General features: G+C 48.0%; 1 protein-coding gene across 3 annotated transcripts in view; it reads right to left on the bottom strand.

Annotated features, from left to right (window-relative positions):
- Positions 1-17,839, bottom strand: part of CDH20 (cadherin 20) — a 213,135-nt gene that overhangs the window by 47,119 nt on the left and 148,177 nt on the right. For 2 of the 3 annotated variants that reach the window (XM_024984370.2, XM_059880947.1), the window contains exon 2: positions 8,082-8,477. In XM_024984370.2, coding sequence (XP_024840138.1) covers positions 8,082-8,327 — 246 coding nt within the window. In that variant the 5' untranslated portion in view covers positions 8,328-8,477. Of the gene's footprint in view, positions 1-8,081; positions 8,478-17,839 lie in introns of those variants that run through there. The other variant, NM_001192135.1, reaches the window with a different exon arrangement.

Genomic DNA, 17,839 nt, shown 5'->3' with positions numbered 1-17,839 from the left:
AAAAAAATATCCTTATATATTTCTGCATGTTTACATACATATGTAAATATAAATATGTGTAATTTTAAGGCATATAAAATAGGACTTTCACTTAGAGTGAAGTAGGGCATGGCAGATTATCCAGGGGAGAAAGAAAGAATTGAAGCTGACATTAGAGAAAATATCCAGGGTTGTTTGGAGATATACTAGCTGTCATCTAAAAAGTTTTGTCCTGTGAAACTTAAGAAGGTGAAACGTCATTGTGATTATCATTGGCCAAGTTCAAGTGCTCTGCCTATGGAGAGTGCTTAGTAAGTAACAGGAGGCTAGAGAGCTTTGCTGCTCAAGAGATGGTCCTGGCTCCTCGGGAGTCACTCGACTGGCGGACGTCAATGGCGTCCAGGCTGAAACTGGATCTGTGATCTTGAGTTTTGTCTCTGTATTGAGAGAAGAATTTGAGGCACTTTCTAGACTGAGTTCCTCGAAGTCAGGAGCCGTGTGGTTTTCATCTTAGTGTGAGTCTCATGTGTAGCAGATGCTCGGTAAGGTTGTGTGAATGAGTGGTATAGGGTGTAGCGTTGGAGTTAAAGCTTTTAGTGAAAGCAGGTTGTCTTTGTCTTAAAGGAGCTGGCAAGCATCGCTCAGGCAGCATCTGTGCATCTTTGTGCACAGGAAAGGGGGGAGAGCCTCACAGAGAAGCAGGGCCACCTCCTAGGAACAGGAAGACCTGCTGTTGCTGTTCAGCCGCTCAGTCCTGTCCGACTCTTCTCGACCCCACGGACTGTAGCCCGCCAGACTCCTCTGGCCATAGGATTCTCCAGGCAAGAACACTGGCGTGGGTTGTCATTTCCTTCTCCAGCGGATTTTCCCAACACAGGGATTGAACCCGTGTCTCCAATGGCAGGAGGATTCTGTACCTCTGAGCCACCCGGGAAGCCCAACAGGAAGCGTACCAGCTATGAAAAGTGCCTGGGTCTGCTTACGTATAACTCATTTCTAGGGAATACACATTTGACCCTTGAACTACGTGGATGTGAACTTTGAGGGTGCACATATATGTGGGTTTTTCCTTTTCAATTATAAATGCTGCAAACAGTCCTACGCATGCATCTGTGGAGCAGAACCGCGGGTTCAGAGAGCCGTGAGCACAGAGGAGCTGTGGGTGTGGGCCACAGGCCAGCTCTAGAGTGACGCCTGGGTTTTCCCACTGTGTGGGGGCTTGGTCCCCCTAGTCCCCACGTGACTCAAGGGTCAACGAAAATCATATCAGTTCAGGATCTAGTCAGGGAACAAAACCCACACCAGTCATTCTAGAAGAGAGAATTTAACATGAAGGATTGAAAAGGAAAAATGTTGAGGTATCATTGGAGATGATAACCAGTAACTCGAGGAAACAGCCTGTGCCCCTCTGGCTGGGGGAGCAGAGGGCAGGAGTTGGGGGCTCTTGGAATCTAGACGTTTGGAGGAGGCTGGGCTGGAGCCCTCTGAGAAGGGAGTGTTATCCCCTTGGGCTGGGCTCCAGGAGTTTAGAGGTGGCCCCCTCGCCTCAGCGCCCACCTCCCATGGAGCTAAGACTCCAACCTCTGAGAAAGGGGTGTTATCCCCTTGGGCTGGGCTCCAGGAGTTTAGAGGCCCCCCCCTCCAGTGCCCCCCCCACCCTGCATGGAGCTGAGACTCTGACCTCTGAGAAGGAGGTGTTATCCCCTTGGGCTGGGCTCCAGGAGTTTAGAGGTGGGCCCCCCTCCCCAGTGCCCACCCTCCATGGAGCTGAGACTCTGACCTCTGAGAAGGGAGTGTTATCCCCTTGGGCTGGGCTCCAGGAGTTTAGAGGTGCCCCCCACCCAGCGCCCACCCCCCCATGGAGCTGAGACTCTGACCTCTGAGAAGGGGGCGCCCTCCAGTGGATGTGTGAGGCTGGGGTGTGGAAATGGTTCCAGAAACCAGAAGCAGCTCCCACAGATAAAAGGAGCAAGTCCCTCTCCTCCCGCCTCTGGTTCTCCCCCTAGAACATTCCACTCTCAGGACCTGGGAGCTGCTTGGAAACGGAGGAGCTGTGATGTGCAGAGTCCCAGGCCTGTAGAGTATGGGAAGGAGAATACAGAGCTGAGAGACACTAGCCTAGTAGCCAGCACAGTGAAGTGAACTGAACATTAGGTTCTCCAGTCACAGAATGTACATTTGGTTGCAAAAATTGCAAAGAAGAAATATTAACAGCTTTTCTCTCAGTCACTCAGCAAATTGGAATAAAAATGTGCTTTATATGTATCCATATGTAATTCAGCTCACACTGACTGAGCACCAGCTCCCTGGAGGAAGGCGCGGAGCTTCGGGAATGGAGTTGGCACCACACAGTTACCCCCATCCTGGGAAAACAGCTTTGTTATCCTAGACAGAATAAGACAGCTGGTATCCTACTTAGCCTAACCTTGCTTTCGTCTCTAAGATCTTGAGCCAGAGGAGTAGCGAGTGATGGGAAGTACATGAAGCTCAACACGGGGGTGATGTTGCTCCTTTTCGCCGTCTTTCATGGTGCCGCGTATGGTTCCAGGAAGGCAGTGAGTGCTCACAATTTGTGGTTAGACAGCTTCCGCACCCTTGTTAACCTCAGTATGACTCGGGACCACAGATTCATGCACGAGCACAAGCTCGCTGCATCCACCTCTTTGCATATGTCAATATAATCTCGCTTTGACTCGACACTGCCTTGTTCCTGGGAAGCCCAGTGTGGATTTTGTAAGGCCATACCAATTACAGGTGATAATTGTTGCTGTACTCCTTTCTGAAAAAAGCAAATACTCAGGCAGGCTTTCTAAACAGACGTCTTCCAGAGCTCATGGTGACAAGCTGAAATGCCCCTGGGAGAGAGGGCTGGGTTCTCTTTCAGGAGAAAGTAAGGGGAAAAGCGCCTGGGTGAGTGCGCACACACCTCCCTTCCTGCGCAGGCGGCAGACCCAGTCCAGGGCGCAGATTCGCACTGAGAGCTGGTTGGTCAGGATGACTGTGGAGGTGCGGGGGATGGCCTGTGTCCCGGGGTGGTGGGTTAGGACAGGGTGAGCCCCAATCTTGGGCGGTGCTAGTGGTAAAGAACCTGCCTGCCAATGCAGCTTGATGGAACAGACACGGGTTCGATCCCCAGGTTGGGAAGATCCCCTGGAGGACGGAGGGCATGGCAACCCACTCCAGTATTCTTGCCTGGAGAATCCCATGGAGAGGAGCCTGGAGGGCTCTGGCCCACGGGGTCGCACTGATCATGAGCACTGGAGCGTGCTGCACGGCTGAGTGCTCCCACCTTCAGGGAACAGGCTTGGTTACATTTCTGGTCTCACTGACACCGTGGACTCTTCTGTGTGTCTCTCAGGGCGAGGTCTAAAGTCACGGCCACATACAGGCCAAAGAAAAAGAAAGCCCATGGCTTCGGTGTCAGATTTCCTATTAACCTTCTGTGTAACTTTGGGCAAGGACCGTAACTTCTCCGAACCTTCCCTTATTTAAATTATCCAGGAGAGGTGACTTAATACTTATTTCCTAGCACTGTTACGATGACTGAACCGTCTGCCTTATGTGCATGGGACTGACATGCAGTGCTGTGGCACCCCAGGAAAGCGTCAGGCCCCCTAGTCTTTCTGAATTTTCTGTGCTAGGTGTGTGGTGTCAGGGAAATGTAGGCAAGGCCAGGACGAGGTCTCAGTTTGTGTCCTTGGGAGAAGGAAGGAGGGCTCGAAATTGTACAACCACACAAAGCAATTACTGAATACAAAGGTGTTTTCCAAAACTTATTTTAGCAGGAGCTATGTACTCCTTGGAAGGAAAGTTATGACCAACCTAGATAGCATATTCAAAAGCAGAGACATTACTTTGCCAACAAAGGTCTGTCTAGTCAAGGCTATGGTTTTTCCTGTGGTCATGTATGGGTGTGAGAGTTGGACTGTGAAGAAAGCTGAGCACCGAAGAATTGATGCTTTTGAACTGTGGTGTTGGAGAAGACTCTTGAGAGTCCCTTGGACTGCAAGGAGATCCAACCAGTCCATTCTGAAGGAGATCAGCCCTGGGATTTCTTTGGAGGGAATGGTGCTAAAGCTGAAACTGCAGTACTTTGGCCACCTGATGCGAAGAGTTGACTCATTGGAAAAGACTCTGATGCTGGGAGGGATTGGGGGCAGGAGGAGAAGGGGACGACAGAGGATGAGATGGCTGGATGGCATCACTGACTCAATGGACGTGAGTCTGGGTGAACTCCGGGAGTTGACGATGGACAGGGAGGCCTGGCGTGCTGTGATTCATGGGGTCGCAGAGTCAGACACGACTGAGTGACTGAACTGAACTGAACTGATGTGTGTCTAGTTGGGAGAAATGTTTTACAAATACCGAGTTGCTAGAGATCTTTGGAACTCTGAATGGAAGATGTATTCATGATGGAAAATGCTTTTAAGCTGGGACCCTGAGAAACTTGAACATGGCTGAGCGGAGAGGAGGGGACGGTGTGTCCCGGGCACGACAGCGGCCCACACACACCTCTGGGGCAGGGACCGACGGGGTGTGTTGTGTCGGGCCGGTAAGGAGACCCAGCCTGACCGAGATGAGGGTGAGACTGGAGCTATCCCAGTGTGGGGGCTCATTTTCTGGCAGTGCTTGCCCTGTATGCTGAGAGCTCTGATGAGCACTGCAGAGCCACAGTGCTTCCTTAATCAGACGAGTGACGTGATGGGAAGGGCGCTTCAAGGAGATAAACGGCCGGAGTCCCGGGGGGAGGGTCCAGGAGATCCTCCCTTACTGCGCCAGCTCAGTTAATCTAATCATGAAGACCCGGAGGACCACAGGGAGAACAGATCTGGAGAGGATGAATGACTCAGAGAAAGTGGCAAGGAGATACTGTCAGGATGTGGTGACAGGTGCATGAAGGAAGAGAAGGAGAGAAAGTCAAAGAAAACCCACAGGTTCTGAGGCTCAGGGGTTTGCGGGTACATTAGGTGTGCGCTACTGAGCTGCTCAGTTCCCGTAAGGAGCGCACTATGCTGCTGCTGCTCCCACTGTCACTAATCCTCATCCGACTTCTACCGCTGGGCAGCCATCACTAAGATCTCACTCTGGACCAGGCACTCTGCTAAAGCACTTTCCCTGTGTTAGTCAGTTTACTTAATCCTTATCACTCTAGGAGGTAGTCATGTCTGTGTGACAGGCACTGTGTTAGGTCTTGTGGGGGAAATGCGAGCGGTATCCTTGTCCTCACAGAGCTTATAGTCTGGTCTAAGGCTTCCGAGGTGGCTCCAGTGGTAAAGAATCTGCCTGTCAATGCAGAAGACACAAGAGACACAGGTTCGATCCTTGGGTCAGGAAGATCCCCTGGCGGAGCATATGGCAACCCACTCCAGTATTCCTGTCTGAAAAGTCCCATGGACAGAGGAGCCTGGCGAGGTACAGACTCTGAGGCCGCAAAGAGTCGGATGCGACTGAGTGTGTGCACGCGCGCACGCACACACACACACACGACCCCAGCAATACCGATATAGACAAATGAACAACTTAGATATTGTAGGTTGTGATTAGAATGGGGAAAGCCTAATGGTAGTGAGAGAGTCCAACAGGGGTGTGCCTCAGAGGACGGTCAAGGCAAAGCGAGGTGAGAAATGAGCCCTCGAAGATGAAGAGGAGCCGACCCCGAGGGCAGCCAGGACGAGCGCGTCTCACGATGCGGGGAGGAAGGCAGAGCCGGCCAGTCTGGGAGCTGCTGGAGGCCGCGTCCAGGTCCGGGCGGAGAGAGGGCGGCGGTCAGAGCCCTGGCTGGGAGGGTGGCAAGGGCAACGTGCCACGTGGCGGGGGCCGGCGGTGGGCGAGACACGTGGCGGGGGCCGGTGGGGGGGGTCGTGCCACGTGGCCGGGGCCGCGGGGGGTGGGGGGGGGCGAGACACGTGGTGGGGCCGGCGGGGGGCGAGTGGCGGGGGCTGGCGGGGGGCGAGTCACGTGGTGGGGGCCGGCGTGGGGGGCGAGACACATGGCAGGGGCCGGCGGGGCGGCTGTGGGAGGAGCGGCCTCGAGAGAGGAGGGCGGGCCTGGGTGGCTCAGAGCGCAGCGGGAAGGCCCTGACGGCCGGCAGCAGGGTGATGGGGTCTGTGTCGGCCGTGTCCGCCTCTGCGGCCCTGTGGACTGTAGCCCCTCGGGCTCCTCTGTCTATGGGATTCTCCAGGCCAGAACCCTGGAGTGGGGTGCCATGCCTTCCTCCAGGGGATCTTCCCGACCAGGGGATCGAACCTGGGTCTCCTGAATCGCAGGCAGATTCTTTACGGTCTCACTCACATTTCAAAAGATCGTGTATGGAGAGTGGCTTGGAAGGAAGTGCGGACAGAAGTAAGGATGCTGCTGGGGGGACAGGTGTTTGCGCTGGTTGAGATGACGGTGGGCGTCGGGGTGAGACGGAGGAGGGTTTGTTTGGCTCCGGACTAACGCGATCTGCAGGCGCAGGGACCGAGGGGAGGGCCCGCCTGACCAGCAGGGCCCAGGCTTAGGAACTGGGAGGTGGCAGTGCCGCCACTGGGACGACCGAGGGCAGACTGGGTTCGGGAGGGAGATTAGGGACGCTTCAGTGGATGGAGGCCGAGGAGTTCTAAATGCGGAGCAGGAGGGTTTTCCTTCTGAAGCTCGGACGAGTGGTCTGAGCCAGGGACGGAGGCTTTGAATTCACTGCTTTAGGGGTTTAAAGCCATAGGGGTGAGTTTAAAACCACCCCCTGGGGATGGGTGTGATGGGGAAGACGCCACAGGTGGGCAGGGAGGACCAGCGAGGGGCTGAGAAGGGAGGAGGAAGAACAGGGCTGTGAATGCCGTGAAGCTGAGGGAAGAAGGTGAGTCAGGAAGGAGGGGCTGGGCAGCGGCGTCCAAGGCCCCCGTGGGGCGGCTCCGTAAACTGGACCCTCAGCTCTCGTGGTGGGGAGGTCCCGAGGAGCCCCGAAAACATGGCATCTGTGCAGAGACAGGGCGGAGGGCAGCTACCTAGGCTCAGTGGTTTAGCCACTAAGTTGTGTCCAACCCTTGTGACCCCGTGGACTGTAGCCCGCCAGGCTCCTCTGTCCGTAGTGTTCTCCAGGAAAGAATGCTGGAGTGGGTGGCCATTCCCTTCTCCAAGGGATCTTCCCGACCCAGGGATCGAACCCGGGTCTCCTGCACTGCAGGCAGATTCTTTACCGACTGAGCTACCAGGGAAGCCCACCTGGGTTGAGAAGTGGGTGGAAGTAGAGGAAAGAGCTTATGTAGACCACTCTTGAGAAGTTGTAGTTCTCTTATTATCCTTCTTAAACATTTGAGGAACCAGGTTAACAGGACTTGGTGACCCGCCGAGAGTCACTCTGGAAGCAACTGGCCGAGCTGGGTTTTGCACCCACATGTGTTTGACTCTGGAACCTGCACTCTTAGCCTGTGTGCTAAGCAAGTGTTTAAGTTATTTAAATGAATTATTTATTTTCTAATTAGTTCCTTGTTTCCTCTGTTCTCTCACTTAGTTGCTTTTGCAAAATGGCCTCTGATTAACATCCAAATAAAGTAAACACAGGAGAAAGCCCCGATTAAAAATGAAATGATGCTAGATAAATCAAGGGATTTCGAATGTGAAGTCTATAAATATATTCATTGATCGTCTCCAGCAATCCTAAAGCACAAGCTAGGATCTTCTGAAATGAAGAATGTTTTATTCTTTTTTTTTTTCATTGAATTTTGGCCTCAGGCAATACCTGTGGAAATGCTTTGAAAAAAACAAACCCTAAGCTCCTCCCTTTGCGTTTCTCAGTTTACTTCTTCCTTATCCTGTTATTCCTGAGGCTGCTGCTGCCTGTGTGAGGACTTGAACAGTTCTTGCAGGACCCAAGTCTTTTCCTCCAAAAACCCAATTTCTAGCCTTTCCCACTCAGAACAGAGCCAAGAACAAAGAGAAGCCTTTCCTTTCTGACCAGTATCTGACAAAGCAAAAACTAGATCTCAACTAGCTGTCAATTAACATACCTCTAGTTTAAAATTGTTCTCAGGCCTCAGGCTATGCGAGCTTTCATAGTTCATATTCCTATTCAATTTCAATATCCAGTATTCGGATAACTTATCGGTCTCTTTGGCAGTTCTTACCTTGCCGACATACAAAGGGTCAGTTCCAGTGTATTCCTCCAGAACAAAAAACTGGTTCCACACCCAGCTTCTCTTTGTCCGCGGGTGTGGCTGTGGCTTGTCTGACAGGAACGCTTCTAGCCTGCCTGGCCGTGTCGGAGTGCCCGAGAGAACAGGGGTAGTAAGGTCCATCAGTCCCCAGAAGTACAAGGACACGCCAAGTCCCAGCCAGCTCTTTGCATTGCTCATTCTACCAGAAGTCCACATGGGATGGCCAGGTTTCCAGAAAGTAAAGTCCAGGATGACAAAGCCACTGCACTTCAGTATTTTCCAGATAAAAAAATAATGCAGTTTATTGAACACTTATGCTTCCCCAGTGAGGTCCAGATTCAAGTCAGTCTGCTTGAAGTCGACTTCCTGTCAAGTGAAGGAAAACACAGTTTGATGACGTCAGATTCTTTCCTGTGGGCTTATAGCAAGTTTTCAAGAAATGTCAGTAAATATTCGGCTTTTCTAGTCAACAAATGAAGAAGTCATGACATGTTACTGCTTTAGAAGTGTTTAAGTAGTAAATAATATTTTGATAAAAATAAGACAACTTATCTTGATATAATCAATCCCAAACCTTCAAAAATGGATTTCAGCAGAAATAAAACTAGTGAATAAATTTCTTCACGTTGGTAACTAGAGGGATACGCTGTATTATTGATTGGTTTTTGAAATATTTATGATAAGACAACCTCCTACATGCTTAAAAATAGCATTCATTTCCAAAATTGACAACTAATACTCATATTTTCATTAGCCCAGCTGCTTTTCTTGGTTCCTTAGAAAACCAAAAGCAAAATCTAACCATCTTTTTTTGCCACCACAATTATATTTTGCTTACTCCACGTTATTGATAATATTAGGAGTCAGACTTCATTTATAAACAGCCATGGATCACTTCTGACTTTAATCATTCTCTGAGCTCATGGTGGAATTTGAGTTTCACACTCCACTGCTTCAGCTCTGAAGCACTGATAGGGGCTGCTAATGTAACCTTTCTAGGATCCGAAAGGTCAGTTAATCATCGTATCTTTCACAGTAGACTTTAAAGTGCTATCAGTCACATGCTTCCCTGGGCACAGGAGAGAGTTCTCGCCAACATTATTTTTCCCCTGAGCTGAAAGACTCATTTAGGCAAAGGGATGTTGACTTCTACCCTGGGGACTCCTTTTCATCAGTCAAACTTCTTTTGTTGCTATGAGGTCAGATTGGCTGGTGACCTCACTCCTGAGCTATGACCTCATCAACCTTTTCTTCCTTTACTTAGGCTGGATTTAATGAGCTGGCCTAGCACTCAAGCCATTCTGTCAGAACAGTTAAAATGTCTTCTGTGGGTTTAATATTTTCACTGTTAATGTGGAGAACTGCTGTCATCTTCTTAGAACAAATGTGTTTATTTGGCCATTTCAGACCCACGCAACTAGGTAGTGCTCCCTTTGTACAAGCGGCGAAATCCACGCGCTGATGCTAACTCAGTTCCCACTCCCCCTGTCATCGTCAGAACTCGTGCTAGCTTCCTTCAAATACTCGCTATTGAAATGAACAAGAGAATTTAAAAGATATCCTGTAATAATCCCATGCAATATGCCATTTCACTTCTGTAGAAGAAGTCATTTGAACGAGAGCTGATAAAGAGGAATAAGGTGGGGGAGACTATCGAATTTCTATAACAGAACGGGAGGCTGTGCCTCTTATCGGTTCCAGCTCTAAAGGCAGATTGATTGTCAAGTGAAGGCAAGCTGGCTATGTCTTCTTTTGAGTGACATGTTGGTTAATATTAAGAACAATGGTGTGCTGGAAGGGGGGTCCCCAAGTATTACTTGTTCCTTTTCTCTTTAGACTGATCCACGGAAACGCAGCTCACTGATCCTTGTCTAAGGGGAGACCTTCTGGGAGAAGGAACCTTAACCCCGAAATGGATCAGTGAAAAAGGTTGGTGAGAATTAGCTGTGCTGCTGTAGGGAGCTAGAAGATGCACTAAAGCGCGTTACCCCCCCCCAAAAAAAAGGCTATTGCTAGAATGAATCCTGGGATCGGTAGCCACAGTGGGAATATTGCGTACCTTGTGAAACACAGACCCATCTGTAATTTCGCGCATGTTCGCTAGACTAAGGGTCAGACAGTTTGACCCCTGGTTCTGCTTTCATTACCTCTGACTTGTTGATGTCTATGAATTTGTATTCCTCTGTTAAGCAGTGAATGCTATTAATAGTTCTCCCACCTACTTCACAGGATACCCCTGAGGATTTGTTGGGACAATGTAGGTGAGTATGTTCTGTAAATGACTAAGGTGCCAACTGACATTTGAACAGCCACACGAGGAAACATTACTGAGTCATGTGTAGAAGTGATGAAGCTGAGCCTGAAACATATCTCTTGGGCACTTTTGGGGCCAAAATATATATGTATCTGAAAGGGCCCTATATATATATATTATATATATATATATAATACTATATAATATATATAATATATTACATGTATTATTTTACAGATCTCTGAGTCTGTGATAAGTATTACTGGGGAGTAAATTCTGGCCGAGACCAATTCTGTAATAGCCAAACTTTTTTTTTCTTTTTGATATGAGGAAACATTGAAGAACTATTTGAAAACTTTGTAGAGAGAATTTTCTTTTGGGGTCACACTTACCAAAGATAGAGCTCAAAATGTGTATTAATGCATTTCCTTTAACGCCTGTTCTCATACGTGTACATTTTATCTAAGCATTACTTTCAGTGACTTTGATGACTTTCTCTAGCTACTTTAATCATGTAGCTTTGGGCTCTAAGTGAGCAGGTGTGTGTGTGTTGGGTGAGGGGGTGGGCCATGCAAATGTCCCCTCTCCTGCTCCCACTGCTAAATGTTCTGAATGGAATGAGTTTCGAGGAAATTTCGAGAGGAATTTTAGGGAATTTTAAGTAGATTTTGAGGAATTTTAAGACTGTCCCTTCTATTCTCCCATCTCTAACAAGCTGGATATGCATTCTTGCCAATTAAAACCTTCTATCTTTACCTATAAGCATGATCTGAAGAGCTCAGGGAAAAAAGGAGGTGTTCTGTGGAATCTTTGTGATGAATATTTTGTGGGCTGTTCAGTTGCTTCTGCTTTCATCTCTCTTTCCTGCCCACTTTGGCCTCCTACACACCAGTGCAAAGCCCTAGTGTTCTTCCCTTTCACGAGCAACGCACAGAAGTGGCTTCTGGATGTTTGGGGCCTGTGGAGCCCTTGATGACCCCGTGAAAGGGCTGGTGGTCCACATGTCCCGCTCGTGTCCCCTGTGATACACCTGAAATTCCAAAGCCCGCAGTGCCTGGGAACTCTTTTTGTGTTAAATAACTCGATGGCTACAGCTGATTGGCAAGCACTTTCTTCCTGCTTTCTTAGGATGGAATGCATGAAAAATACTCCCTGCCTAACTTCTCAGAAAGCAAAATCTGGGTTATCCAATAGTTAAAGAAGAGTTATTCTTTTCACAATTAGAGTTGTTTATGCAGGTGAGGAGAAAATTGGTTCTGTCAGAAATACTAACCAGTCTGCAATTATTATAAATAAGATGGTTCTCATATTCATGTTTTTTTCCTCCAGGGTAAGAATAGCAATGATGTGTCTGATGGTGGGCTAATTGCTGTTGTTCTTATAAAGGAAGAGACTGCTATATGTATACATAGGTCTGTTTTGAAAGACCATGTATGCTACATGAAGACAACATTAGTGGAAATTGACTTCTCTGTTAAATGAGTCTTTTGAAAGTTTTTTTTTTTTTTTTTTTTTCCCTTCCCATCCTGCCTGAAGAAAGTAAACAGCTTGGTAATGAACCCAGTAGGAAGAAATTAAAGTTGTACATAAAAGTGTGCTCTCAGTGAATTGTTTATTTCGTTACTTAAATTTGCTGTGATATTTAAAATGTAAGGGAAAGGAATGGTTACTGCTTTCTCCTTGAAATGAACTGGGCTTTTATGGTCTCCCTCTGATTTCTCTCTTCATTATTCCGGTTTTCCCAAGCTTTTTGTGGTTAATGGAAATACTACTCAGTAAGCTCAAGCGACATCTCGACGGAAGCAGGAGAGTCAGTCACCTCTGTTGCTGACTTCCTCTAGGATGGGGGTGGGGTTGTTTTAATCTTCTGTTCTGACTTCATGCTTTATAGCGGTAAATGGAGGCTGTGTTGCTGTGGTTTCCGACAGCTAAACTTCTTAAGCCATCACTTTTACTTATAATAAGAGCCTCAATAATGTACTTTAAAAGAAAGGCAGAACTTTGCGAGGATCCTGGATATTAGAGTGAAGTATGGTGGTGCGTCACGAGGAGCGTCAGCATGAAACCAGACGCATCTCCGCGCAGTCACCTCACCTCCCAGTCAAGAGTCTCTTCTGAGAAACACGGACGTTTCACTGAGGAGTCAGCCCCTCAGTGTGGAGGACAGGTGGTCCCGGGTATAAACTGGAGTGAAAAATTCATATGAAGATGGTGTCTGTGAACATGTACAGTTCACAAACAATAAGGCTCCCACTGGGGAAGCCCATAAAGAAAATATTTTCAGTGCTTCTGTAAACGAGCTTTCAACATCCCTGGATCTGTGTGTGCATGTCTGTGCTACTGACGAAATGGAAGTGGTGTATAGTGTAGGTTTGCATGCTGGAAGATGACATAGTTCCCTGACCTGAAGCCTTTTTCTTTTCCTACAGGTGTTCCGTTTTGCTTTTCAACTGGGCCGTCATTAAGTGAGAAGAGGCTCGGATCCTCTTCTGTGGCCATCGACTCACCAGCCTCCCCAGATCTACCCGTCTGTCGAGGTGACCGAGTCTCAGCAGAACAGCAGAACCAGAAGAGGCGGTCCAGGTATGAGGGTTTCTGGATCTGGGCTGTGTGCTCGCTTCCAGTCCCCTACTCCACCCTTACCTGCCTAATGAATGACACTGCCCCAACTCCTCAGTTAACGTGTCTGAAATGGGATATATCTTAAAGTCAGTATGTAGATTTAATGTGGTCCTATTTCCTCTCCCATCTTTAAAGAAGCTGTTAATAAATTGATGGTGTGTCTAGAACTGAAGAATTATGCTTTTACCTTTTTATAAAATCGAACGGAATTCTTAATTTCCATAGAGAGTTCTTAGAAAAGGTAGTCATCACTCTTATTTATTTCCCTTTGAATTCCTGCTCCTCCAAGTCCCTCAAAACCTATGGAAAACTTGAGCCTAAAGGCTGAGCTCTTACAGTTGTCACTCAAGGTGTGATCAGCCCCAGAAGTCTTCCCTTTCTCACCACTTACTCTCTTTGCTGTTCTCTCCTTCCCACAACCAGATTAGTTTGGACGAGGAAGTGCTGTTTTAAGATGTTCAGAAATGGAACTGTGGGGTTGCTGTGGCGGAGGGGGAGGTACAGGGTGGCTTAGTTGAAGGTTTTAGGAACAATGTATGGTTTTATGTAAGACAAGAGGTGTGTGAGTTTGAGTGTGTGCGTGTGTGTCTCCCCATGTGGGTGAGAGGAACAGAAGGAAAAAACGGTAGAAAGCTTGAATTATGTAATTAAGAGCTGGCTTTGAAAAACCTGATCAGTCCCATAATAAAACCTGTTTTGTATATCCCGTGTAGAGGTTGCCCCTCTGGCTATAAATTCCCTAGCTTGGGTCATGAATAAAGGCATTTCGCTTTCAAAATCCTTTTGCTGGAGTTCAGGCCCAGTTCTTTGTTTTCATTCTCCTGTAATCGACTTTTCCTGTTGAGGGTGTCCTGACTTTCCCCATCTTCCAAGAATGGCACATGGATTCTTCCTGATGCTTTCACACATGCTTGGCGTCCAGTAAATGTTTTAATCCTAAAGGACTCAGGAAGTTTTTGACCTACTTTACCCTTCCTCTGGTTTTCACTTTTAATCAAGCTAATGAAACTACAGTTCAGTCCATGGGCACTTGCTTTGACTGCAGTTAGATAAGAATGATCAGTCTTGATTTTTTTCAAGGTTGTCTCACATGCTCACTAATTTCTAGTCTTATGTGCCATTTATAATTGCATTTGTGCCTGTTCATTCAAAAAAAGCATGTGTTTTAAATGTAATTCTTTGGCTAAAGTTCTTCTTTGATAAGAAGTTACAGATAATCACAACTCAGGTTTTTATTTATAGCTTTGATTTCGTAGAGAAGTTTAGGTGGTAGGATAATTCTGATAAGTCTTCCCTGGACCATAAAGATTAATCCATAGGAGGAAGAGTTTGGGGGAAATAGTAAGTCTGCTGTCTAAAATTAAGACAATTTATTAATTTGATAAATACTTGAGCATCAAATGGGTTTAATCAAAGAATGGTTTGTAGGGACTTCTCTGGCTGTCCAGTGGTTGAGACTCCACACATCAGGGCAGGGCGCTCGGGATGCCCTCTTCCAGGGGATCTTCCCAACCCAGGGATTGAACCCAAGTCTCCCACACTGCAGGTGTATTCTTTACCATCTGATCCGTGAATACTGGGGCAGGTAGCCTATCCCTTTTTCAGGAGATCTTTCTGACCCAGGAATTGAACCAGGGTCTCCTGCATTGCAGGCAGATTCTTTGCCAGCTGAGCTCCCAGGAAGCCTGTGTGATCTTGAGCAAGTGACTTCAACTTTTTCAGTCTCAGTTGGCCGTCTAGAAACTGGAGATAATTATAGACTCTCATGGGGTGACTGTCAGAATTAAGGGAGAAAGTATGTATGAAGCTCATAGCTTGGTGTTTGGAAAAGCCTTGCACTTGAAAAATAGTAGGCGCTTCCCTACTTCAAGATGCTTGCAGTTTGGTGGAGCCGTGTGTGTGTGTGTGTGTGTGTGTGTGTGTGTGCGCGCGCGCGCGTGCGTGCACTAAGTTGCTTCAGTCATGTCCGATTCTTTGATACCCCATGGACCACAGCGCCCAGGCTCCTCTGTCCGTGGGATTCTCCAGGCAAGAAGACTGGAGTGGGTTGCCACTTCCTCCTCCAGGGGATCTTCCCCACCCAGGATGGAACCCGCATCTCTTTTGTCCCCTGCCTGTTGGCAGGCGGGTTCTTTACCACAAGCACCACTTGGGGTGCCCTTAGTGGGGCCGATACTACCATTACTCTGAGCAGGAGTCGGTGCGGGCCTGACACCGTTCCTAGCAGTGGTGACGATAGGGTCCGAGCCACAGTAGGAGTTATGGAGCGGTCTCAGCAGAAGTACTAGCATGCATTATTTACTCCACGGCAGGTTGTGTTGAGTAATGTGCATTCTCTTCATTATTTAATCTTTGCAAGAATTCCACGGAAAGGTATTCTTTTCCCATTCTGCAAAGAAACAGATCAACAGTGGTGTGCTCCGGCTGGCTCCTCCCGACGGTCACGGAAGCTGACTTGCACGTCTCTTCCCAACACCCAAGTCAACCATGGTGTGAATGTTTCCACCACAGTCATTGCCAGATGCCACATAGCGAGTCATGGGGTGAACTTCTTCAGCAGCTCACGACTGACTGTAGCACAGTCTGTGTGATAAGAGCCCCAAGATGGGTAGAAACAAAATGCTACACCAGATTGGAGGGGCTTCTCAGGTGGTGCAGTGGTGAAGAATCTGTCTGCCAATTCAGGAGATGCAGGAGACGCAGGTTTGATCCCTGGATGGGGAAGATCCCCTGGAGGAAGAAATGGCAACCCATTCCAGTGTTCTTGCCTGGGAAATCCAGTGGACAGAGGAGCCTGGCGGGCTACAGTCCATGGGGTCGCAGAGAGTCAGATACGACTTAGCCACTGAGGACACATCACTGCACGCTGCTCAGAAGGGGGAGAAATGATTTCTAGCAGGGAGGAGATGCTTATGGTAGCATCGGAACCAGACCTTGCAGGACAGAAGGAAGGAAGGCGTCGACGTGGATGAAAGTGCACGGCAGAGGCATGGGTGCAGGATGCAAAGGGCGTGTCTGGGGGAGAGGAAGGATTTAATTTGCCTGGAGAATGAGGTCTATTCAGGAGGGCAATGAGAGATAAGACAGGACATGTAGGCAAAGCCCAGTAGCTTAGGAGCTTTGAATGTTGCTCGACTGGAGTGTTTGGAATATATTTAATTGTCCATAGTGAGCAGGTAAACGTCTTTAAGCATGCAGATGTATACTTGTTCGATCTCCGTGTGTCAGTGTTTCTAGAGGGGAGTGGGGAGGGCCGGGGGTCAGTGAGAGTCCAGGGAAAGCTCGTGAGGAGCCCTCGACCAGGGGTCAGGCGGAGCAGGTGGTGAGACCTCTTCAGTACTGAGGAGACAGGGTCTCCAACACTTGCAAGCGGACCCCACTCTCAAAGGGTATGAAGAAGGTGCGTGCTTGGGTTAGGGCAGGAAGTTGAGAGGAGGTGCTAGTTAGAGGCAAGGTGATAAATTTGATTTTAGACTTAAGGATAAAAAATTGATTCTTCAATGCCTGATTATTTAAAGAGGCAAGAACCTTCCTTCTCTTTTTAGTCCAAAACTTCAAAGCAGCTTTGGGCATAAAGAATGTGAACTCCCTCCTCTCCCTTGGAGCAATCCTTAGCGTCTCCGGACGCGCACACTGAATCCAGGCTAGAGACCTGGGGCCAGGCCTGCTGGTCAGTGACTTCCTGCGGCTGCCTTGAGCTTCACCTTCGCTGGGGACGGTTTTGACCCACCAGTCCCCACATATTGTTCTTTTCACACAGTACTGACTCTCACGTTGGGATTGTGGGTGTTTTATCTTTCATAGTTCTAATGTGTAAAGAATGAACACAAAGACAACTGGATAATCTGTTCAAGGAAAAGAAACCCCCCTGGAAAACAAAACAAAGCAAAAATCCCATTGATACTTACTATCTATCCTGTTAAAGGAAAAGAGAAGCCTGTCTCCTACTATGTACTTTCAAAGTGCTTTCCTCTCTTTGAAGGAGTGATGCGCGGTGGGGCTGGGGACAGCTTGGCGGGACTTTTTCCCTCCCTGCTTTTCCACGTGTGATACACTGGGTGTCTCCTTAGCCTTTCTGAGTCTCAGACGTGAGGATGGTAATCGTCTTTAAAGGATCATCACGCCTAGATTATCGTGCCTAATACTACAGATCAAATTCTGTTTTTATTTATTTATTTTACTTTCTATGTGTTTCCCTTTTTGTCTTTTTTTCAAAGCACCCTGTGCGTTTGCTGTCTTGGCTTTTTGTTGTTCAGTGTTGTAACTGTTTACTTGTCTCTCTTTCCCCCATTCTGTGAGCTCCTTGAAGATAGTATCTTTTACCCATGTATCCTGATACCTAGTGTAGCATTTGGTAAATGCTAGGTGCTTAATAAATATTAACTGGGTGGCTAGTGCTAGTGTATTTTTAAGCTATAAAAAGTACTTAACAGCTTGATATTGTTATTCTAGGCCTTCAAACTTTTATTTTGAGTTAATTAACATTTTTCCATACTGATTTTAGTATCTATTCTTGAGTGAATATGGTAGTCGCTCAGTCATGTCCAATTCTTTGCAACCCCATAGACTGAGGCCCGCCAGGCTCCTCTGTCCATGGGATTTCCCAGGCAAGAACACAGGAGTGGGTTGCCATTCCCTTCTCCATCTATTCTTACCAGCAAAGTATTAAGTGGTGTGTAAATAGTATAGTTCAGTTCAGTTCAGTTCAGTTCAGTCGCTCAGTCGTGTCCGACTCTTTGTGACCCCACGAATTGCAACACGCCAGGCCTCCCTGTCCATCACCAACTCCCGGAGTTCACCCAAAACCACGTCCATCGAGTTGGTGATGCCATCCAGCCATCTCATCCTCTGT

The sequence above is a fragment of the Bos taurus genome, chromosome 24 (genome assembly GCF_002263795.3).
Source record: "Bos taurus isolate L1 Dominette 01449 registration number 42190680 breed Hereford chromosome 24, ARS-UCD2.0, whole genome shotgun sequence".
In the NCBI taxonomy this organism is placed as follows: Eukaryota; Metazoa; Chordata; class Mammalia; order Artiodactyla; family Bovidae; genus Bos; species Bos taurus.
This window is presented reverse-complemented; position numbering and strand designations above follow the sequence as displayed.